At 39.5% G+C, this 24,508-nt stretch overlaps 1 protein-coding gene across 3 annotated transcripts in view; it reads right to left on the bottom strand.

Moving 5' to 3' along the window:
* PPP2R5E (protein phosphatase 2 regulatory subunit B'epsilon) overlaps nucleotides 1-24,508 on the bottom strand; it is a 159,243-nt gene that overhangs the window by 69,335 nt on the left and 65,400 nt on the right. For all 3 annotated transcript variants that reach the window (XM_059059079.2, XM_059059081.2, XM_059059080.2), the window contains exon 3: nucleotides 11,835-12,031. In XM_059059079.2, the coding sequence (XP_058915062.1) occupies nucleotides 11,835-12,031 (197 nt within the window). The remainder of the gene's footprint in view (nucleotides 1-11,834; nucleotides 12,032-24,508) is intronic.

Raw genomic sequence — 24,508 nt, 5'->3', positions numbered from 1 at the left:
CCAGAATACCTTGCTTATCCATTTTATTAAAAAATAAACTCACTGTCCAACTTACCAAATAGTTATAACAGGTCCTAATTTTATTCAGAAACATCCTCTCTTCTGTGTGTCACCCTCTGCCCTCCTGGCACTGCTCCTCCCCGCCCAGGACCTGCCTTAGGCTCTGGTCTTTCCCGTCCGCAACTTTCTCTATTCATCATTGTAACTGCATTTTTACTCTAAAGTCTCTTATCTTACCCTCACTTTCCAGAGGCAACTTCCTCTGCAGAAGTCACCACAGAGCATATTTCTTCTCATTTTCATCTACAGATCAAGTTTGGCTTTTAATATTGGTCAGAAGCCACCTACTTCCTGGAAATGACCTGCGTTGTTTTCTTGCCAAATTCTTGCCTCAAGCATTATTGTCTCTGAGAATGCCACATGGAGGACACTCATTTTCTCCGTTTCTTCCTGCTAATAATGCACCACTGTGGCGTAACCGGCTTTCCCCTTAGAGAATCAACCAATAAATACCTCTCTCTCATTTCTGTCCCTCCTCAGTAAAGAGAAGACTGAGCCATATAAACTAACATCAATTCCTATGCTAGAGGTTAAGACCCACTTATATATATACCACAGGCAGTATTTCCCAATCATATCATCCATTTTCTTGGCAGATTTTTCCAGAAGTATTGCTTACACCGCTAACCATATTTTCAGTTTCAAGGTTAAATTAAAAGGTGGGATAGAAGAGGAATCAAAACTTGAATGCAATACCGTAACTTACCCTGCAAAACTCTGCTTGCTGCCAGCTTGGGGGCGTGGGGGGAGGAGAAAGAGGGGAAATATTCTCATCTCAGTGAAATGATAGTAATGGATAGATCAGTGCTAGACAAGTCACAGCTGTCAAACCATTTTAAGTATATTGAAAACTCTGAACAATCTGTAAAGCAGTTAAGCCACAGAGACTACAGCTTGTAAATGAAGCAAACAGCAATCATGAGTAGCTCATTGCTTCCTGAGTAAAAATCTGCTCCTTAAAATGTTTAAATTAAAACTAAACCCATTAAAATCCCTGTCTTGATATTTTAAGAAAAGAGAATGTTTGCAGGAGAGAAGTGGTAAATTATTAATACAGTGTGGACATTACTATGCAAGTAATATCAGGAAAAATTTTATGTAGGTGAACTAAGGGCAGCATATATATACATGTATATATATAGTTATACACACCCAGGCACCTGCAGATTTACAGGGCTCTCCCCACACCCTCAAAAGAAGACTTGAAAATAAAATTTCCTAGAGAGAATTAAAGTTTAAAATCAACAGTCAAAGATATGGAAAGTCATCTTAAAGAGACAAAAAAGCTTTCAGGCTAGCAAGACTTCACTGTTACCAGAAAAACTGATTAATCCATCCAAACAAAAAAGGTTAAGTCTAGCAGAGGTGGTACTATGAATAGTGATAACAGTAACAACATCACAACAACTTTTATAAAGTTACAGTGGGTAACAACTTTAAGAGGATTAAGACTCATCTAAGATCACACGGCTAGGTAAGTGGCCCAGGTCATTCCGTCTATATCACAGACCCAGGGAGGACCACAAAAAGGAAAAGCAGGCTGTACAAATGTTAAGTGCGTCCAAGGATTAGGGGCCATCATAGAGATGGAGGGACATTTAAATCATCTAACTCCCTTGCTCCAAATCCAAGCTAACCAAGCGATTTAGGGATCCCTTGGCTGCTGACATAGCTTGCCTGCTTCTAACGGTGGGGCAGAGAGAGAAGTAGCATGGCGGGAGCACGTGAACTTAAGGGATGCGACCTTCTCGAGGGTGGAACAAAGGAGAGTTCTGAACTACAGAGCTTTCCTCCTGAGCCCCTCCTCACCCCCACTCCCCATGTACTCCTGCCTACTGGGAAGGAGTGGCAGGGCAGAGAAAAAAATGTTAATTTGAGAATAACACAAAGGCAATGTAGTTATTATATATAGGGTAGTGAGGTGCTGGGGGGAGACAGAGTGAATGGGAAGCTGTTTCTTAAGCAAAAACAAACATTTAACCCCAGAGCCTATTATCTGATAAAATAACAAGCAAGGAAAAGGTAGAGGGAAAGCATCAAGGCCTTATGACCTATTTAGAGGAGCTCAAGGAAGAGAACGTAGTACTGAGGCAACAGTCCAAATGTAGAGATTTTAGTCTTCATTCCTATTAGAAAGGCTGATCCCAGGAGAGCATTATGGCACAGCAGTGAGGAGATGGGCCCTGTAGCCAGACAGACTGGGTTCAAACCTCAGTTCTGCCAGTTACCCAGGTGAGTACCTTTGGGCAAGTTTCTTAACCTCTCTCTACTTCCTTTACATCATCTATAAAGTAATATATAATAATACTATAACAAAATATAAAATAAAATAAAATAAAATAATTATATAACATATAACACAAAACAAGGTTGTTAAGACTGAATTCATCCACACAGTAGTTGCTGCAGATTATTATGCTGCTAACAATGGAAGGAGTACAGGTGCTGGTGACCTTCTTTTGTTAGTGCACACCTTTATGAAGAACCTCTAAGGATTAAGTATTCAACCACAATTCTAAACTGTATAACCATTATAAAAACCTACAAAAACTGACACAAGGTAAAACAAAAAATCTGAATAGTCAGACATGTATTTTAGAAATTGAGGGGCATAAACAAGACCAAAAGACAACCCTCAGAATGGGAGAAAATAGTTGCAAATGAAGCAACTGACAAAGGATTAATCTCCAAAATTTATAAGCAACTCAATAACAAAAAAAACAAACAACCCAATCCCAAAATGGGCAGAAGACCTAAACAGACATTTCTCTAAAGAAGATATACAGATTGCCAACAAACACATGAAAGAATGCTCAACATCAATAATCATTAGAGAAATGCAAATCAAAACTACAATAAGATATCATCTCACACCAGTCAGAATGGCCATCATCAAAAAATCTACAAATAATAGGGCTTCCCTCGTGGCGCAGTGGTTGAGAGTCCGCCTGCCCATGCAGGGAACACGGGTTCGTGACCCGGTCCGGGAGGATCCCACATGCCGCGGAGCGGCTGGGCCCATGAGCCATGGCCGCTGAGCCTGCGCGTCCAGAGCCCGTGCTCCGCAACGGGAGAGGCCACAACAGTGAGAGGCCAGCGAACCGCAAAAAAAAAAAGAAAAAAAAAAAAAATCTACAAACAATAAATGCTGGAGAGGGTGTGGAGAAAAGGGAACACTCTTGCACTGCTGGTGGGAATGTAAATTGATACAGCCACTATGGAGAACAGTATGGAGGTTCCTTAAAAAACTACAAATAGGGCTTCCCTGGTGGCGCAGTGGTTGGGAGTCCGCCTGCCGATGCAGGAGACACGGGTTCGTGCCCTGGTCCGGGAGGATCCCACATGCCGCGGAGCGACTGGGCCCGTGAGCCATGGCCGCTGGGCCTGTGCGTCCGGAGCCTGTGCTCCGCAGCGGGAGAGGCCGCAACAGTGAGAGGCCCGCATACCGAAAAAAAAAAAAAAAACTACAAATAGAACTACCATATGACCCCGCAATCCCACTACTGGGCATATACCCTGAGAAAACCATAATTCAAAAAGAGTCATCGGGCTTCCCTGGTGGCGCAGTGGTTGAGAGTCCATCTGCCAATGCAGGGCACACAGGTTCGTGTCCCGGTCCGGGAAGATCCCACATGCCCCGGAGCGACTGGGCCCGTGAGCCATGGCCGTTGAGACTGCGCATCCGGAGCCTGTGCTCCGCAACGAGAGAGGCCACAACAGTGAGAGGCCCGCGTACCGCAAAAAAAAATAGAGTCATGTACCAAAATGTTCATTGCAGCTCTATTTACAATAGCCAGGACATGGAAGCAACCTAAGTGTCCATCAACAGATGAATGGATAAAGAAGATGTGGCACATATATACAATGGAATATTACTCAGCCATAAAAAGAAATGAAACTGAGTTATTTGTAATGAGGTGGGTAGACTTGGAGTCTGTCATACAGAGTGAAGCAAGTCAGAAGGAGAAAAACAAATACCGTATGCTAACACATATATATGGAATCTAAGAAAAAAAATGTCATGAAGAGACTAGGAGTAGGATGGGAATAAAACACAGCTACTAGAGAATGGACTTGAGGATATGGCGAGGGGGAAGGGTAAGCTGTGACGAAGTGAGAGAGTGGCATGGACATATACACACTACCAAATGTAAAATAGATAGCTAGTGGGAAGCAGCCACATAGCACAGGGAGATCAGCTCAGTGCTTTGTGACCACCTAGAGGGGTGGGATAGGGAGGGTGGGAGGGAGGGAGAAGCAAGAGGGAAGAGATATGGGAACATATGTATATGTATAACTGATTCACTTTGTTGTAAAGCAGAAACTAATACACCATTGTAAAACAGTTATACTCCAATAAAGATGTTAGAAAAAAAAAAAGAAACTGAGGGGGTCTGGGAGGGATGGATTGGGAGCTTGGGATTGGCAGATGCAAACTATTATATATAGAATGGATAAACAACAAGGTCCTACTCTATAGCACAGGGAACTATATTCAATATCCTGTGATAAACCGTAATGGAGAAGAGTATGGAAAAGAATGTGTAAATATATATATATATATATATATATATATATGTATAACTGAATCACTTTGCTGTACAGCAGAAATTAACACAACATTGTAAATCAACTATACTTCAATAAAATAAATTAAAAACAAATAACAAAAAAGAATTCACTGCCAGAAACCTTCCCATAAAGAAAACTCCAGGCCTGGATGGTTTCATTGGTGAAATCATTCTTACAACTTCATTTTTCATCTTTAGTTACTGCCATAAATGGGAAGACCCTGCTCCTTTCCAATCTCATCCTATATTTTCCAACAGAGCAGCATCAAGCAGAGCACTGCATATGTAAAAATCGAGCTTAAACCATTTTGGAGTCAGACTATATCTTTGAAAATTTAATCAAAAGCTACAGATCTTCTCCCACAAAAATAGGCAAAACACACAAAATTTTGCATGCAACATCAGGAGGTCCACTGACCCCCATGAAACCAATTGATGGACACCCAAAGATGCTAAATGAATATTGTTCAATGAGCACTAACTGAAGTAGCACAGAGTGATAGTTTAAGGAAAGGACAGAGCGCCTGCCAGTCTCTCTACCCTCTGATAAATTACAAATGGTAACAATCTGTTCCTAACCTTGAGCAGCAATTCTTTCTGACCTCATTCTAAAAATATCTTTTGGTAATCTTCATCATCATAACCTTAAATTCTTTTCAAAGTACCAAGGAATTCTCTTTCTAATTTAATTCTTATTTCCTATCTTTTAGACTTATCCTATCCTTAAAAATTCCCCAACAAGTTCATCACTTCCTAAATGACTTTCCCAGATGTCACTCAATTCTTTCCCATTATTTATATTTCCAATCTTGTAAGCAGCCCTCCTTCCCGCATCCCACATCCAATGGCTCACACCAAAAGATCTTATCTCCTTTGGGCCTAAAGGATCGCTTCCAAGGCAAATTCTGCCCGGGATGTATAGTTATATTCCTTACCAGATGCAGGAGGATGGAAAATGGAAATTTCATATTCCCCCCTGGTAGTTATCATTCCCAAGGCTACCTTTAGATAGCTGTTATTTTATGAAAAGAAATCCTCCATCCTTTAGCCAAGAGAGGAGGCAATGAAGTTAACACAGCATTCCTAAGAGTCCGTGTAGGCAGACTCTGAGACCTTTAATTGTGACTTCATATTTTTCTACAGAACCATAGTATCCTATTAAGAGGCTAACCAGAACTGTGATTTCCAGTTAAGTCACAGATGTAGAAAAGATAAAGCACTTAGATAACCAAGTGACAGGATATAATTTGAGAGTGGGAAAAAAAGAAGCTAATGTGTGGCCAAGAAACAATACAAAGGACTCAAGGAAAGATTTCAATAGAAAAAAGAAGAAAAAGTTGTACAACATATTTTATCTTAAAACTACATTTGCTTTGGAAAAATCATATATTCTACAGTTTGAGATATACAGAGATTTAACCACAGATGAGGTAGGAGTAGGGCAGACTCTGAAATCAAGAAAAGCCAAGATATAAAGAGAAAATATGAAAATAATAACAGCAAACGACCAGTGCAACAAGATACACTTTGTGCAGGAAAGAAGTGATACGGTTTTACTCTAATGAGGACAGTACACCCAAGATTCCACCGCTGTACGTGCAGTCATTATCTACAGCCGTCATTTCAACTTCCTCATGTTTCACATCCAACCCACTACCTCCCCCGAACCACTGCACTGAAGCACTACGATTCTCTGCATCACCTGGGGTCCCAGTATTGTTCTCTTTCTCCCCTGCTCTACTCTCATGCTAATAATTACCAATCGCAATCTCCAACTTGCCCATCTAGGACTCCTGTAACCTCAAAGTTAACACATCAAAAATCAACTCAGCTTCCACCCAAAACACTTGCTCCCCTTCCTGCTGTACCTTTCTCAAACAGGAGCACCATGACGACTACCTAATTCCCAAAGCTATCCTAGACTCCTTCCTCTCTCTCTCTCTCTCACTCCAAACATCAATGCAAATGCTAAGTGCCTTCAATCCTAGTGAGTCTTAAATGCCATCCTTTCCTCATCTTCTCTACTTTCACCCCATGCTTGGTTTAGGCCCTCTACAACTTCTCTAATACAACAGGCCCCTAAATCAATTCCTCTCTGCCTTCAAGTTCAGCCCCCTCCAACCTACCTGGCTCACTGCCATTACAGTACAAATCTGACCGTGTCACTCCCCCACTTACAACTGTCTGTGAGGTTCTTTCAAGATCTTCTGGTCCACATCTGCATCTTCAACTGCCATCATTCACCTCCTCTCACTCCCCAACACACACACGCGTACTTAATGCTGTAACAACACAGCACTGCTTGTGTTCCTCTGAATATAACATGCAGTTTGGGAATTCCTTTGCATCATGTAGTTCTCTTTTTCATTTCGACACTATTTCAGCCCCTGGAAAACATGTTTTCACCTTTTAATACTCGGGCTTTCCTCACTTTGTAAAGCCTTCCTTGAACACCCCTACCTTCCTCGAATTAACCCCCCTTTTGCTCTACTCCTTCCCTGCCTTCTACATACTTCTATTTAATGCACGTATGACATATTTTATTATTTGTTCACATGAGTGTCCTCTCTACCAGACTGTGAGTTTGTTGACAGAGCAGGGTCCTGTCTTTTTTTAATCATCAAAATGTAAAAACATGGCTCTCAATCACTCAATAAACATTACTTGGAATTAATTAAAATGATGTCTTCACCCATTAAGATTTCCTCTCACATTTGAACTATCCCCCAAAGAGATTATTTTGAAAAGGAAGATGTGTGACTATAAAGAGTATAAAATACAGTTTAAGTTTGAGTAAAAAAAAAAAAAATTAACCCAAGATTACTTGGAGAGCTAGAAATTCTAAAAAATCTTTTAAATGGATGCATATGGCAACAGAACCAGAAACAAAACATAAGCATAACGTGGTAAAAATACTGCCTCAAAGACCGAAGCCTGACACTTGAGATGATACACGGCAAAATGTGCCAAAGCCTAAGGAACTAACAGTCCTGGTTCTCATTTTTCCATCGGATGTGACCCCACGAGAAAGAAACACATGGAAGAAACCACTAACAGAGTAGAAGCAACTACTTCGGACGTGTTCTGTAAACTTTAAGAATGGCAGAATCCAGGGACTTCCCTGGCGATCCAGTGGTTAAGACGCCACGCTTCCACTGCAGGGGGCACGGGTTCAATCCCTGGTCGGGGAACTAAGATCCCGCGTGCCATGCAGCATGGCCAAAAACAACAATAATAATAATAGAAAAGAAAAAAAGAACAGCAGAATTCATTCTAAATGTCTTATACTGTGTTGACGAAAGAGCTGGTATTTTTCAGAGCTAGAAGGATGTGAGAGACCGCCACCAGCTCCCTCCATTTACAAGCGGAGACTTGGGGCTTAGAGAGGAACCCAAGTCTCACCACGAGTTAAGTGAAAGATGAGAAATGAGGACAGTGGCTTCTATTTTCTCTATCTGGGGCTCTTTCCACTACGCTTCTGCAGGTGAGTTAGGTGCTATATTGTTTTTTTTAGTTTGTTTACACATAAAGAGTTATTTGTCTTTCTTAAATCTAAGAGTCTGTAGGTGGTATCCAGACTTTATCTAAATGCTAAAAATGGTTTCCACACTCATAGATTACTTTCATCTTCTACTCTTTTCTCACCCTAACAGACATAGCGACTCTCAAAGTACAGTCCCATCAGGTTTTGGTAATAATACTGACATCAGAACATGCCATCTTAAGTCATCACTCATCCTGGTTTGCAAAACCTAGCTATCACTTCACTGATATTTCATTAAAAGCACTACCATTTCCCTCACTAATCCTAGTGAAGCCGTTTCATTTTACAGTAATAAGAAAGAGGAATAGGTGGGCACAGTGGAAATTCAACAGGCAGGATTGGAATTACAGAATTTGAGGACCACTGAGGCAGTGGGATATAGCATATCGAGCTAACAGAGCATTTTAAGTCCACAAACAGGAACTCTGGTTCCCCCAATGATTATAAAGTCAAGTACCTAATAATGAAATCACAAAATACAGTAACAGTATCATTGATTAAATGCTTGCCATGTGATAGGGACTGTTCTGAGAGCTTACATATATCATCGCCAATCCTCACAAAATGCCCCAAAGGTAGGTGCGTTACCGATGAGGAAAGTATGCAGTACTGGTGCAGGGATCTCTAAACACAAGGGCTCACGGGCGGCCACACAGAAGGGAGTAGAGGGCAATGAGGGACTCGGCTCCAACCCTTCAAGAGGCATAAATCCCGGTTTACTAGGTTGTGTGTGTGTCTGAGGTGGTGAGAACCTTGACGTACAAACAAAGCACGATTTTCCTCAGGCGGACCATATTCATGGAGCAAGGCAGGAGGGGCTGTGGCCGCCCGCCCCCCAATGCCACACACCTCTTAGCACCTCACGAAAACTGAGGACTCCAAAGATGGCGGGCTCTGTCCGAAGCGATGAAGCAAGTAAGTATGGCCGGAGTTGGCATTTGAACCCAGGTTTGTGTGGTTTCAAGGCCCTTTCTCTTTCTACTCTGCCACGCTACTTCCTTCTCCATAAATGCCAGATAGTCTAGGAACCATACAAAATTAGTAGGTAGCAATTTCACAAATCACAAAACGTGAAAAATAAATTACACCTCTGAGAACCCTAAACTATCATTCAGAAAGTCAATTATCTAATGCCCTAGAATAGCATGCATGCTACAGATTCGATACTTCCTAAAAGCAGGGCTTAAGTACATTTTAAAGTACACATTCCCACGCGAATGACAGGAGTCTTTTTTTTAAAGTTTTTTTTTTTTTTTTAGGGGGTAGAGGGGCATGGGGGGAGGTGGTAAGAAGAGAAAATGGTCTCCTTTGAGAGACTCAAGCTGGTTTAGGATCAAGTTGGTTCACAGGAATGAATGAGTTTGGGGATTATGCCAGCTACTGGGTTTAGAGCTGAATATAATCCCATGACATCCAATATCTTCATCCTAATTTGAGAGCCTAAAATGCCTCTATTTTAAGAGGGAATTCATCTATTCATTCAACAATCTCCAGGTAGGCCTGGGCTAGGAGGTATTACAGAGGCCACAGAGATGTGCAGGACAACTCCATCAGTTCCTGCTTAGGAGTACTTACAGCCTAATTAGAAAAATCAGATAAACCTGTGAAAGGATTAAATAGCAGCAAATGAACAAATTCTAAAAGGGTGAGTTGCCAAGAAGTGGTAGAAGTGAAGGAAGGAGAAAACTCGGGGCTTTTCAGGAACCAGTGGTAGCCCTGTAAGCCAGATCTTGAAAGGAAAGGGGGGAATCAGAATTAAAGGCAGGAGGGCAGGGAATTCACAAAGGTCCAGGAACAGGGAAAAGGGCTATTACAAAACAAATCCACAAATACCCAGATGTTCTTGCACAAGGGCAAACTGAGGTGTGTACAAGGATATTCATGGGGTTGTGGTTAAATAAGTTATGGCACATCCACACAACGAAATGCAGCTATAAAAATGAATGAGGCAGCTTTATATGTACTGATGTACATTATATACTGCTAAGTAAAAAAAGCAAGGTACAGAGAGTGTGTACACTTATGCTACCATTTGTGTGTTTACAAAAACACAATATTTATACATATATGCTTGTATATGCTTCAATATTCACGGACTATCCATGGAAAGATATAGAAGAAATTTATAAATGGTGGATACCTCTGTTAGCTGAGGACGTGGGTAGGTTAAAACCAAGGGACTGTGCTCTGCAGAAGGCAGGTGGGCTAGAGAAGATCCTAAGTTTCAGGGTAAGAGGTTTAGAGAACATGCAAACTCTAGAGCATGGTTTCTCAACAGTGGCATCATTGACATTTGGGGCCAGATAATTCTTTGTTGTAAAATTATCTATAATTCTTTGTTGTAGAACAATCTACAAAATTGTTGTACAATGCTGTCCTGTGCATTGTAAGATGTTTAACAGCATTCCTGGCCTCTACCCACTAGACGCTGGTAGCACCCCACCTCCCACCCCTGGCTGTGACTGCCGAAAATGTCTCCAGACGATGCCAAGGTGCCCTGGCAGGGAAAATCGCCCCTGGTTGAGAACCACTGCTCGAGAACCACAATATAAACAGTTAACATACAAAACCCTGTTTTACGTTCCTATAAATTAACAAACGCAATATACAGTCCAAAATGGATCTGAGGAATAAATTGGACATTGTTTTGAAATGACCTTCATATATCTGTCATAGTTTCTCAAGTTGTGATAATTCAGGTCCCTTCCCAAATCTGAACTGTTCATTTTTAACCATAACTACCCCATCACAGATGTTTCTTTTCTGCATTTGTTGAATACAAGTGATAAAAGTGAAAAAGAAAGGCTAAGTACATTTTCCGCAGTACACAGAGTGTGGGCGAGATTCCCCAGTGGGCTTCCCATGAGGCACTGACCCCCTTGGATCTCTTCAGCATAACTTCTCGAGTTAGTAGACCAGCCCCACCTCCTCCAGATATCATGTGCTCTCTAGATCCAAGATCTTCTAGGATGCCAAGGAAGGCAACCCTCCCACAGAAATCTAACAGAAAACTATATTTTGGCTCAGCTTCTGAAAAACTAATATAATTATTGACACAATAAGAACATAATTACTCGTATTATGCTAATAATATTTCTTCTCATAACTCTTAACGACCACACAAATTACAAGACGCTGTTCAAAAATAATGAAAGACATCACTCCTGTTTTTAAGATTATAAAGAGAATGATTAGCTTATAAAGCCAAGAGAGGCTTTACCTAGATTCTACATATCACGATTTCATTAAGCTTAAAGCCATTTCTAATATACGACAATGAATAGGGAGAAAAAAAAAAAAATCAAGACATCCAACAGGCTTGAATATTTTTCAAACACAGATCTAAAACGTTTGTTGATTCTCCTGTGTCTTTTCTTTTCCCAATGCCAGAAATCCAGTAATACCCTGGCAATCTTTGCTTCGTATTTTGAAGTCACTGATTCCTCCAATACTGTTGTAGGTGAAAAGTTCTGGATTTCATTCTCATGAAATCATGCTCTTCAAATTTTAGTATTGTGCCGACTACTTGTGCTTAGCTCTCAGAAGGTTGGCTCTCATTTGTGGAGGTGACCTCCAGTGACCTGACCCTGCAGTAAATACACCTGTGAGTCCCTAAGGAAGGTGCTTAAATGTGTCCGCCGCGAAAAAAAGAAACTCACCATTCTAACTACTTCAGGGTAAGTCTGCTCTGTCAAACAGCCTCTGCTTATTGTAATGTAGTCCACCAGTTCATTAAGAGTGGAGCGCTTGTATTCTTTCATTTTAAGATCAGATAGCGTGTCCATGAAGTCAAAAATGACACAGCACTGCTGAAGTTTCTTTAGGAACAGTTCAGGCTGCTCTGAGGATGGAACGTCTAAGAAAAAAAAAGGAAATGGTGTAAGTCTGTCATCAATTTCTAGGTAACAGGAATTCTCTGTGAAAGTTAACTTCAAAAGCAAGCTCAAAAAAATAAGAATTCACAAGACAACAGTGTTCTTTTAAACAGTTACACATGGGCAGGAGGGGATACCATATCCACTACTTCAGAGACCTTGTCTTTGGAAACTACATGGTACCAACACAATTGACAGCATTTGCTATTCAGCCACCAAAGATTGACCAAAATCCCAAGAGCTGTTAGAGAGTTGAAACAAATTTTAACCAAAAACACCCCAGTGTCAACACCCTTAAGCCAAAAACACTGAAAAAGGTCAAACTTTCCATTATAAGGTAGACACAGAAGTTTTCACTGTTGGTTTAAATTAATTTTACTAAAAAAATTTCAAAGCAGAAATGTCAGTTGATTCATTTGAATTTCATGCTGACATCCTTGGTATTTAAAGCAACTGTTGGGTGTGTGAGTTTATATTTCTTGTTTTGTTTTGGCTTGATATCTATGAAGCTTCTTTGTCAAAGAAACTCGAAAAATCAACAAAATCAAGCAATACCAACTCTCTCAAAAAGGGCACATCAGTAATGGGACAATGTGAGCAAACTCTACTAAAATCTAGGCTCTCGCTTTTGACCCATCTTCTTCCTTTACGGTGGGAGAAAACCACTAACATTTTTATTAATATGTTCTCAGAATAAACATCTGTTCTTTTCCTACAGGCAGCAGGTCAGACATTTGGTTTGGTGTCGTTTCTAAAAAACATGTAGAAATTTTACACTAAAATTCCCTAGTGAGAATGGAAACCTGACCTACAGTTAGACTTGAAAGACACCGACTAAGTTGTCGATAGCTCTTTCCACTCCTGTCTTCTTTCCACTACTTTATTCCACCAAACTGGAGCTTCTCTGGAAAGGCGATGAAATTATAACAAGAGAACCTCTGCTGCCTTCATCCAAGGCAATTAACTTATTAATCCTCAGAACACTCTTTGAGGTAAGCAGGTGGCATCATATTATTATTCTCTATTTTTCACAAAGAAAATTAGAGACAATCATGGAGGTCCTACAATGAATGAGTTATGAAGCTGGGCTCAGCACCTGGGTCTCTAACCACACTCCCACATTCCTTCTGTACGACTCAAGAAGGACTTGAACAATGTTTGGCCTGTCACTTGCTACCATCCTCAGTTGCCAGCCTCCCAGTAAATGCTTTACAGTGGCCTCACAGCGTGGGCCACCTGCTCCCTGAAGGTAAGTGCAACGGCTAACAGCACCCGTCTTACAGCCACCAGCAGCAGGGAGAGAGGGCTAGATTCCTAGTCACAGGATCCACATGACTCCTCTCCACAACCCCCTTGCCTCCCCACAGCCCACAACCCAAGCGCCAGCCCATGTACCCAGGACCTCATGGATAATTCCCCCCAAACACCACCTACTGACATCAACTTTGGGGTAAGCCTAGATGAGGTGCAATGGGCATCTGAAAGTATAGCATTTCCCTACCAGATAAAAGGGAACAAGAAGTAGTCGATGTTTTTTAAGGTATATAGCAGCACTGTTACTCTCAGCAAAAACAAGTTACATATTTAGAAATTATTCTCAACCAATGAACTGCCCCTTCCATCACCACCCCATAAATCCCCAAAGGCCTAATGTATCTTATAGTCAAAGAATTGGGGATTTGAGTTCAGCCATGACACATGTCTTATTCTATTACCCTAGACTTAATCATTTCCAAAACATTTAAGCTTTATAAGAACTAAAGTCAGACAAACCAAGCTTTCCCTTTAATTGCTATTTGCTTCAGGTATTTACATAAACCAACAAAAACTAAACAAGGCTGCTTATCAACATGACTGTATATCGTTAACCAGTGGCTAATTATATGTACACGGCCATTATGGTTAATTACTGAAGTCTTCTAAGTTCTAAATCAGATTCCATACCTCAAATCAGAAGGGGAGTTTTGACATTGCACAGGGAACAAGAAAAGGCTTATTAATGTAACATTAAAGTCTTCAGGACAAATTTTAATTAATCCTATTTTTGATACAGTAACTTTAATAATGCTTAAAAAAATCAGACCATGTACATGGAGAACTCCTTAACTCAGCATATATAAAAGCACCTATAGGGCTTCCCTGGTGGCGCAGTGGTTGAGAGTCCGCCTGCTAATGCAGGGGACACGGGTTCGTGTCCCGGTCCGGCAGGATCCCTCATGCCGTGGAGCCACTAGGCCCGTGAGCCATGGCTGCTGAGCCTGTGCCCCGCAATGGGAGAGGCCACAGCAGTGAGAGGCCCACGTACCGCCAAAAAAAAAAAAAAGCATCTATAAACGATAGCTTTTCCTCCAAAAAGCAAACCATCATTTAAGCAGTGACAACAATGATTACTCTTTGTGGTCACTGCAGTGATACTAAAGAGATTCACATTTGGCTACTTAAAAAAATTCAGGCAGTTAACATTTAGTTCTTTTTCTTAATGTTAGACTGTTGAAATTTATTCTTAATTTATCCAAATTGATATTATAATGATATAATAGACAAGTGTGAGGCAGGCTATCTACCTAACCAATGGAATAATGATAATAGCTTACATTTATTGAGCACTATTACTGGGTACTATTCTAAGCACTTTACATATATTAGATCTTATTTAGTCCCGACAACAACCCTATGTAGTAGGTACTATTTTCAATTTAACAGATGAGAAAACCAAGACACAGAGAGAGTCAGTGACCTGCGCAGAGTCTCAGAACTAACAAGCAGTGGAGACAGGATTCCCACTCAAGCAAACTGGCTCCAGAGCCTGAACTCTTCACCACTGTGCAACAATCAAACTCAGTGAAACACAAGAGTAATGCCATATTCCATAAAAGAGGGTATGTACAAAGAGAAAAGAGGAAGAACACAGAAAGAAATCAGCCAATTAATTTCCAACATGCCCTCATTATAAAGTATCTTGCTGAACCCCTCTAGCCCATTCCCCAGAAATTAACACATGCAGCAACAAGCTATGCTTTATCCTTTATCACAGACTAAATTCCTCTAAAATAACTTCCTTCACCTAACTTAAAGAATTTAAGTAATCAAGACTGACCAAAAGAAAAAAGGGGAATGGTGTCCTCAAAGAGCCAATTTCATTATAACAACTTTTTTAAATTGTGTTTTCATTCGTGCTGAAAGAGGACCTAATTCACAACAGTCCAAGCATAGGGCTCTTCCTATAATGTTTGGCCCTCAGACTGCCCCACATAGCTGTGTTGCTCCCACCCTCCTTGCCCTCATTTCCATAGACCCAGTGGGATATAAAAAAAGTAGAATGTGAGAAGGTAGGACCAGCCAGGATCAGAGAAGGAACACTCTGAGTAGTGCAGAAGGTTCCAGTGATACAAGTTTAATGTCTATGGAACCAGTCCCAGTAGCAATACAAATATTCTTTTTAAAGAAACATTTGTGTATAGCTGATTCACCCTGTTATAAAGCAGAAACTAACACACCACTGTAAAGCAATTATACTCCAATAAAGATGTTTTTTAAAAAAGAAGAAACATTTGTAAAACGTATCAGGTACTAGGCCATAAAGAGAATCTCATAAATGACAAAAAGAAGAAATCAAACAAGCAGTACATTGTGACCACATGCAGTAACACTAGATTTTAACAACTCAAAGCTACCCACCTCCCAAATCCAAGCCACCTGAAAATCTAAATGTTTAGTAACTTAGATGAAGGAAAAAAATATATAGACATTCAAAATAAATATAAACTAGAAAAATTAAGGGTCATCGCAGAATCCCAAAGCAAACCAGGCAATGGATGCTTGTGTCATCTCTCTTCCATTGGAAACCTCTGTCCTGCACAGGCCGTCCCTAACAGCAGGCGAGGGATCCCACAGAATCATAACCATAAATAATGAGGAATTGGTAAGTGATTATATAATACCATGCAGGTCATTAGCACAACAACACATCCATCCAATGTTAGTATTCATTTAAAGGGGAGAGTAACTGATCTAATGATCACAGCTTGATAAGATTCCATAAGGTCAGATTCCACTGCTCTGGAAAAACTCAGAATTAATTTAATTTCCAGAATATGTTTCTCACCCAAGAAGATAACGTACTGACCAGCTAAATGGTCGATGCTCTTGGCAGTTGCATTTCTCACTGTATTGTCCTCTTTCCTTTTCAGCATTAGTCATTTTCTCACACGTGCTTTTCTATCACCATCTCTCAACAGCCTCCTATCAATTTTCATCAGTAAGTTGGGGAAATGATTACTCTCACCTCCAAGGTGTTCATACCCATATAATTTTAAAATTTACAAGTGCAAAAGGTAATGGAAAAATGGGCACAGAATTCAACAGTAGAGGGAGGATGCAAGTACAGATTAAGGGACAAAGATTCTCCTGTGTTTAAAGAACAGTCAACAGGTGTTATACACGTTTAGTTACACAAGCACACATGTGTGCACGCGTGCACACATACACACACACACCTGTCCCCTCACCCTCATTATGATTTTAAGGGCTGGTTGTTTATTTATTATTTATTTGTTTATAACTGGCAGAAGCTCCTTCCTCTCTAATCAAGAGCTTTCATTGTTCCATCCCATCTAAAGTTTGGGGCATACAGTCATGGATCCAATATCAGCCCATCTTCCCTTGGGGCCTGACTCAGTCAAGACTTTGCAAAGCAGAAAGTAGCAAAGGTACAAGAAATAAGACATGAGCTCAATGTCCTTTGGGTTTGGTGCTCTGGGACTCCGGTCAAATGAAATTGTTGAAAATCATTGCAACCTGCAAATGTGCCAACCGAGGAAATAAAGAAGGCCCACAACATTAAATTGATTAGACACAATATCACAGGAAGAAAGCAGATTGGTTTAAAAAAAAAACGTAGGCTGATAAGTTATTTACACATAAACTGTTTAATGTATATAGATAAAATTTCCGTAAAATGGTCATGTTTGCATTGGAAGCTAAGCAGTAACATTGAGCTCCTGATGAACAATATTTATAGCTGGTTATTCCCATTCAAAAGAAATGGAAAAAATAATCTTCTAAATTAACAATGCTTTTCACCTGAAAATGCCCTACGATATTACACACTTGGCCCTTCTCCATCCATTTCCCCTATTCTCACAAAAAATAAAGGTACCTGCAGAGATTGAGCATGTAAATGTGGTCTTTGATCCCTTCCACCTCATCCTGTAGAACTTTCCTTAAGGTGAACACATTCCCATCCAAGTATGCCATCAGTCCCTCACAAACGACCCTCCAAAACTTCAACAAAGTCAATGAAAATTGTACCTGCATATGCATATGAGAATATATTTACAGAAAATTAGTCTCACAGCACTGAGAAGAGCTTAGCACTAAAATATTAAGTTGATTTAGCCTTGAAGGACTAAAGTGTGGTATGTTAGCACATGTGGTAAAATGCCTAATAGCCTGTCCATGTGGTCTGTCTAAACCCTTGCCACCAACTTTACTTCTAAACATAGATACAACAGGTAGCATTCCCTTTTTGTCATACCTATTTCAAAAAATCTAAAAAGAATCCTATTTTATTTGTAGAACTATGCTTCCATTAGGAATTGCTTTTGACACTTGAGAAAAAAAAATCACAGACATAGCCAACAATATTTCATTAAAACAAGAAGACCACTATAAATCCTTACAATGAATCAGATAAGAAAATTAGTCTTCATGTACTACAAACTGAACCCAAGTATACCATGTTGGTTACACAAGATAGTTCCATGTTAATAAGCAAATAAGAAACTGACATGTGAGCTAAAATAAGTATTAAATACCTGACCATTCCAATTACTTTATTACTGTATTCAAAATAGGGGTTCCAAAAAAGTTTGTTGTTGATGATAGGTGGTGGTAGTGGTGGTGTGTTTCCACTACAAGGTATTTGTATTTTATAGAAGCAGCTCATGTGATTTCAACGTGTGACCACAGCTGAAAACCACTGTTTTTAAAGTAATAACTTTTAAAATCCTTCTTTCATCTCCTTCACCTTTGAAATTCTCTTTCTCACTTTATTTAAAGCTAACAGTGAAAATTTTTGGTTTTCAAGCAAAGGCAGGTCCCTGACAACACCTACAACAGTGAAAGCATTCCTTCTTTGCCTTGGCTATAAATGTGTGAATGCAGAATTGGCTGCTTTTAGAACTCTTCGCAGTCTATTAGGAAGATCGAAAAGCACTTTGCTGATTATTAGCATACACCTTTTTTTTTAGGGTCAAAACATGTCTCATAGAACTACTACACCAATAAAAACAGTATCAAGAGAAGGAAACCAAGGTGTATTAATTAAACAACAAACCATAAAGCAGATAAGGCCAGTACTGATATTTCAAGGTAAAAAGAATGATGACAATGTTAACGAACATTTACTATTGCAAAGCACTGTGCTAAGCTCCTGACACACATTATCCCTTTTAATCCTCAGAAGACCTTATGAGTGGCCACTATTAATATCCCAGTTTTTCGGATGAAAAAAAGGGGGCCCAGACGGCTAAGTCGCTTACCCAACATCACCCACTACTAAGGACCGCAGCTAGAACCTGAACCCAGGTAGTCTTACTCCAGTGCCCTCACCAATAACAATAATGGTGGTGATAATGATGATGATGATGGTGATGTGATAAATAGTAGCAGCTAAGAACCACCACACCACCACTCGAGCAGTGGGTAAACTGTCATGGCTGGTTATTTGTTTAAGAAAAGATGTAATCTGAAACTAAAGGAAAATTTGATTGACTTTTCTGCCAAGTATTTACACGTTTTAAAACTTAAACAGCACAAAATTAGCCTTAAATGAATGAACCATAGTAGGTGGGTAAATTACAGTTTTAAATAATAATAACATATTAATGATTCCTCCCAGCTTGGACAATCAACATGTATTATTATTCTTTCATGGATCTCTTAAGGTATCCTTTCCCAAAAGCTGACAAATATGTACACTCCAGTTTATGAGCCAAACCCAAAGGTGACCACTAACGCAGAATAGTGGCCTCAGCGTCAAAATCACAGGGTTCAGAGCTTTCACATTGTTTTGACACTATGTTCTAATCAGAATAAATATGAAACACACACATACACATTTCTAATAAACATTTCTGTTTCCAACCTTTCATAATGCTCCCTCATGCTTTACCTTCTAATGCCAAAGTGGTCATTGAAACTTGTCAGGACAAGAAAAATAAAACATTTAAAAATTGATCAATGCCTAGGGGCTTCCCTGGTGGCACAGTGATTAAGAATCTGCCTGCCAATGCAGCGGACATGGGTTCGAGCCCTGGCCCAGGAAAATCCCACATGCCGCAGGGCAACTAAGCCTGTGCGCCACAACTACTGAGTCTGAGCTCTAGAGCCCGCGAGCAACAACTACTGAGCCCATGTGCCACAACTACTGAAGATTGCGCGCCTAGAGCCCCTGCTCCGCCACAAGAGAAGCCACCGCAATGAGAAGCCCGTGCACCACAACGAAGAGTAGCTCCCACTCACCGCGACTAGAGAAAGCCCACGCACAGCAACGAAGACCCAACACAGCCAAAAATTCTTTTTTACATAAATAAATAAATTTATTTTTAAAAATTGATCAATTCCTAATTATAGGTATGGATTACTTTCCTGCCACCAAACTTATCAACAGGATAGAAGCCACCACAGCTTCTAACACAGTCAATCTCTCTACTATCAATTCATTACCTACGGGCTTCTTTGCAGAAGTGAGACACCAGGAGGATAGGGACCAGGGCCTTTTGAATATAAGGAATTCCTGAAGCATGCCAGGCTATACCAAAAATAAATAAATAAATAAGGGCTGCAAGAATTAATTATACAGTGTTCTAAAGTATGCCTGACAGTGGCTCCCTCTGAGGATTTTACCAGTAAAGTTATTAAAAAGAGCAGGTTGACTTTTTTTTATTTCAGGAAAAGGAATTAAAATAATAACTAGCCACCACCGATTTCCACTATAATTTCATAAAACAAAAGGACCTTTAGGATAGTAAAAGAAGAGAACGGACAAACCTAGAAATCCTGCCTTAAAAAGGAGGGTGGGAATCCTCTACACATAGGTACACATGCGGGCACGCCTGCACACATGCGAGCACATCCACACACAGAGATGTGTTTTCTCTCGATCTTGCTTCCCTTCTACTTCTTTATCACTTTGCCCAGTACCAGGAACAACTTTTCCACTAGTCTGTATTTGGGAATCTCTGAGCCACATCACTCCTTTGTTCCAACATTTCTAGCATGGATAACAAACGTCCAGCTGTAATGACAGTACTAATTTCCATTATATTTAGACGACTGTAAAAGCTGAGAAGATAATCATATACCCTGCATTAGTATAGGAGTACCTCACTCTATGGCAACCATCGAGCCCTTAGAAATTCTGTAACATAAAAATCCTCATAAAACTTTATACATAACTCCATTCAAGGACTTGCCACATTACATTGGGACCTTTCTTTTTTTTAACCGATGAATCATGTGTCTTGTTCTTTTAATACCCAGCCCCTAAAAGAAGTTTCTAGAATATGGTAGGCACATAATAAATGCAGGTTGAGTCAATAAATTCTACATATTGAATCTTATTTCCTCATATTTTTAACTGTAAATTAGAACTTTATTCCTCTAGAAATAAAATTATACTGAAGAATAGAAAAGGTTTAATATAACATATTTAATAGAATAAATTATTTCCTAATATTTTAATAATACCAAGTCATGAAATGCAAATTTTAAAACTAAGATGGACTAAGTAAAAGTCAGACAGAGAAAGATGGATATTGTAGTATACCGCTTATATGTGAAATCTAAAAAAGTCAAACTCTTAGAAACAGAAACTAGAATGGTGGTTACCAGGGGTGGAAGTGTAGAGGAAATGGAGAGATGTTGGTCCAAGAGTATTAACTTCTAGTTATAAGATGAATAGGTTTGGGAGATCTGATGACAGTATGGTGATTATAGTTAATAGGGCTATATTATATACTTGAAAGTTGCTAAAAGAGTAGATCTCAGATGTTCTCACCACAAAAAAGAAATCATAATTACATGATGAGATGGAGGTGTTACCTAACACCATGGTGAAAATCATTTGGCAATATATGAGTGTATCAAATCAACATACTGTATACTTTAAACTTACACAATGTTATATGTCAATTATATCTCAAAAAAACTAGAAATAAATAAATAAAATTTTAAAATAGGATGGTTTTTAATGATACATTTATGAAAGTAAAAAGAAAAAAGGTCCAGCTGACTTGACAAAAACCTAACTAAAAAATGCACAATTCCTTAGTTCTTTGAACCATCTGCCCCTATTAATATCCAAAAAGATAATGTCTTACTTTCTAACACTTTCTAAAAAAAAAATCTGGCTGACTTTTAAAAACAGAGTGGTTTATATTCACGGATGAGAGAAAAATGCAACAGAAAAAAATATTCAAAATGAAGGTGAATGCACAAAACGAATGAAGTAGTATTACTTGGAATGCCCTTCATAGCAAAAATATCCTAATAATTTTGTCAAGTGTATCATTAATAAATGAAAAGTGGGAGATCTGGTGCAAAGAGCATAGGCTTTGCATTCATTCACCAAATATTCACTGAACACTCACTGAGGTCTAAGCACTGCAGGGATATCACAACGAAGAAAAGAGACAAAAACCCCTTCTTTCACAGAGCTTTACATTCCAGCAGCAAGAGACGAATAACTGCAACTAAAAATAATAAATACATTGTATGGTATATGCTCTGGGGGAAAATATACAGGGCAAGGGGGATGAGGCATATTGGATTGGAGGGTACGATTTTAAGTGGAATATTAACCTGAAAGATGGCATTTGAGCAAATATTTGAAGGAGGTGAGGTAGTCAGCCAAGAGGGTATCTGCGGGGAGAGTGCCTGAGCAGGGGCATAGTAAACGCAAAAGTACCCTGGCAGCAGGGGGTGTGCAGGTGAATCTGAGGATCCGCAAAGAAGCGAACATGGCAGGAGCCTGAGTGGAAAGTAGGGAGATGGGTCAGAAGAGTAAGGGACGAGGAGTGTAGGACATCATGTTGGGCCTTGGGAAACACTGGAAGGACTTTGTCCTTGACTCCAGTTCTGAAATGGAATCACACCTTTACGGTTTACTAGGAGATACTGGACAAACCACTTACTTCTCTGAGCATCAGTTTCCTTTATTTGTAAGACTGTGAAAATGTAGTGCACAGGGTTGAGTGAGAAGTAAACGAATAAGCGTTTTGTAGGCTGTAGAGCGCTTTCCAAAAGTACTTTCAAAAAGTTATCCTTTATTTGACAAACATCTATCAAGTATCTACAACATACAGTATGGAATCAATTCCCTATTTTATAACTCCTATTAAAACTATTTTCTGTATAAAAAGACTTACATTTACTTTTTTGGCACATCTTCAAAACTACTTTAAAAGCATTTACAAAATAAATTCTAAAATAAAGCTTTAGAAATATTAATTTTTGAAAGTTTATCGAATAATACCAATTTCAACTAAACAAAGGCCATCTATTCAAAACCCTCAGATAGGGACTCCCCTGGTGGTGCAGTGGTTAAGAACCTGCCTGCCAGTGCAGGGGACACGGATTTGATCCCTGATCCGGGAAGATCCCACACGCCGAGGAGCAACTAAGCCTGTCCGCCACGACTACTAAGCCTGCGCTCTAGAGCCCGCGAGCCACAACTACTGAGCCCACGCACCACAACTACTGAGCCCGTGTGCCACAACTACTGAAGCCCGCGCGCCTAGAGCCCCTGCTCCACAACAAGAGAAGTCACGGCAATGAGAATGCTGCACACGACAACAAAGAGTAGCCCCCGCTCGCCGCAACTAGAGAAAGCCCGCACAGAGCAACAAAGACACAAAGCAGCCAAAAATAAATAAAATTAAAAATAAATAAATTTTTTTTAAAATGCTGTGAATTCAGAACACAATAATAAAAAACAATTATTTAAAAAAACCCCTCAGATAACCACAATTTGTCTTCTCTCCCACATTTGGCTTTTAAGATAAGGAGTAAATCATAAAATCATAATCTGATTAAAAAGTAATTAATAGAACAAACTTCTGGGATGTGCCCAAGAGTCAGCACTGTTAAAGCACAATTTTCAGCCAGGTTCAAAAGTATGAGCAACAAAAAATCTTCAAAAAGACTACTTTCACTTGTGCCATGATTATAAGGTAAGAAATAAATTAATGGGATTACAGATTTTCCAGCAAGCACTTATCCTTCAGTTGACCCTCCCCACCAAAAAAAAAAAAAAAAAAAAACTGCAATAAAAGAACACATTATTTTCAAGTATTCAGCTAATTGACCCGCCCCCACCCAAACCCCTTCCCAAGGGATTACTTCTGCAAGGGATAAAAATGGCCTATCTACTTTCCATTTGTTTTGAGGATTAACATCAGGGGGAATCAGTGCAGAATGAGATGAACCTCAGCTATTTTAACAGTATGATATGAGGTTTAAAAACAAATTAAATAGATATATATCACATTAACATCAATTAAGCCCATGTCTGGTATTTCACAACTTATAGCTGACACCAAAGATATCATTAAACTTTTTTTAAAAAAAGATTTAAAGTACAGAAAAGAGTCAATCCAATGTTGCAATGCCAGCTTAGAGATGCTATTTCTGAACCTCAGCTGGGAGTTTTAAACATGAGACCTTAAGCTCCTGAGACTGACAGAGGGCTGAGTGAGTACAGTGGAACGGCCTCTAATCCCAAGAGTAATAAAGAGTGCATATGTACAATTAAAGTCATAATCTGGGCAATAAAATCCAGTGATGGCACGTAGTACACCGCACTAATTGTGGAAAGTGCCTATGATTCATACAAATTAACAGAAATTAAATACAACTGTAGAGCCCATATATAAGGTTTGAGGAAATCCAAAATTCAGATTTGAAATACCATACTAAGAAAAATGAAATCCATTGTGAAACCTTATTTCTTATTATGTATAAAAACAGTACTGTCAAGTATAAAACAACAGAGACAGGAACTTACATGTACATACTCATGTATTATGCACATATGTATGCATAATCGTGAGTGCATGACTCCAAAATGGAAACTCAGAGAAAAGTAGTACAGAAATTTTGTAAAAGACAGACTGTATCTGGAAAGCTTAACACCTTCAGAGCAGAGAAGCATTTTAAAACACTAAATAGTAAGATATGATATCAGTTAGAACCAGAATATTTATGACATAAGTCCCTTCTTTGCTACTGACTTCCTGGCCACAAATATCTGTCACCAAAGGTAGGAAGAGTCATTGAAACCTGAAGATAACATGCTTATGAGGCAATTCTAAGGACAAGCCTCTTTACTGAATCTAGATATAATTCAGCATTCTATACCCAATGTGGTACCCCAGGGCTTAGCTAAACATGTCACT

This window comes from Kogia breviceps, chromosome 3 (genome assembly GCF_026419965.1).
Source record: "Kogia breviceps isolate mKogBre1 chromosome 3, mKogBre1 haplotype 1, whole genome shotgun sequence".
Taxonomy (NCBI): domain Eukaryota; kingdom Metazoa; phylum Chordata; class Mammalia; order Artiodactyla; family Physeteridae; genus Kogia; species Kogia breviceps.
Note: the sequence above shows the minus strand (reverse complement) of the source record. Positions and strands in the feature narration are given on the sequence as shown.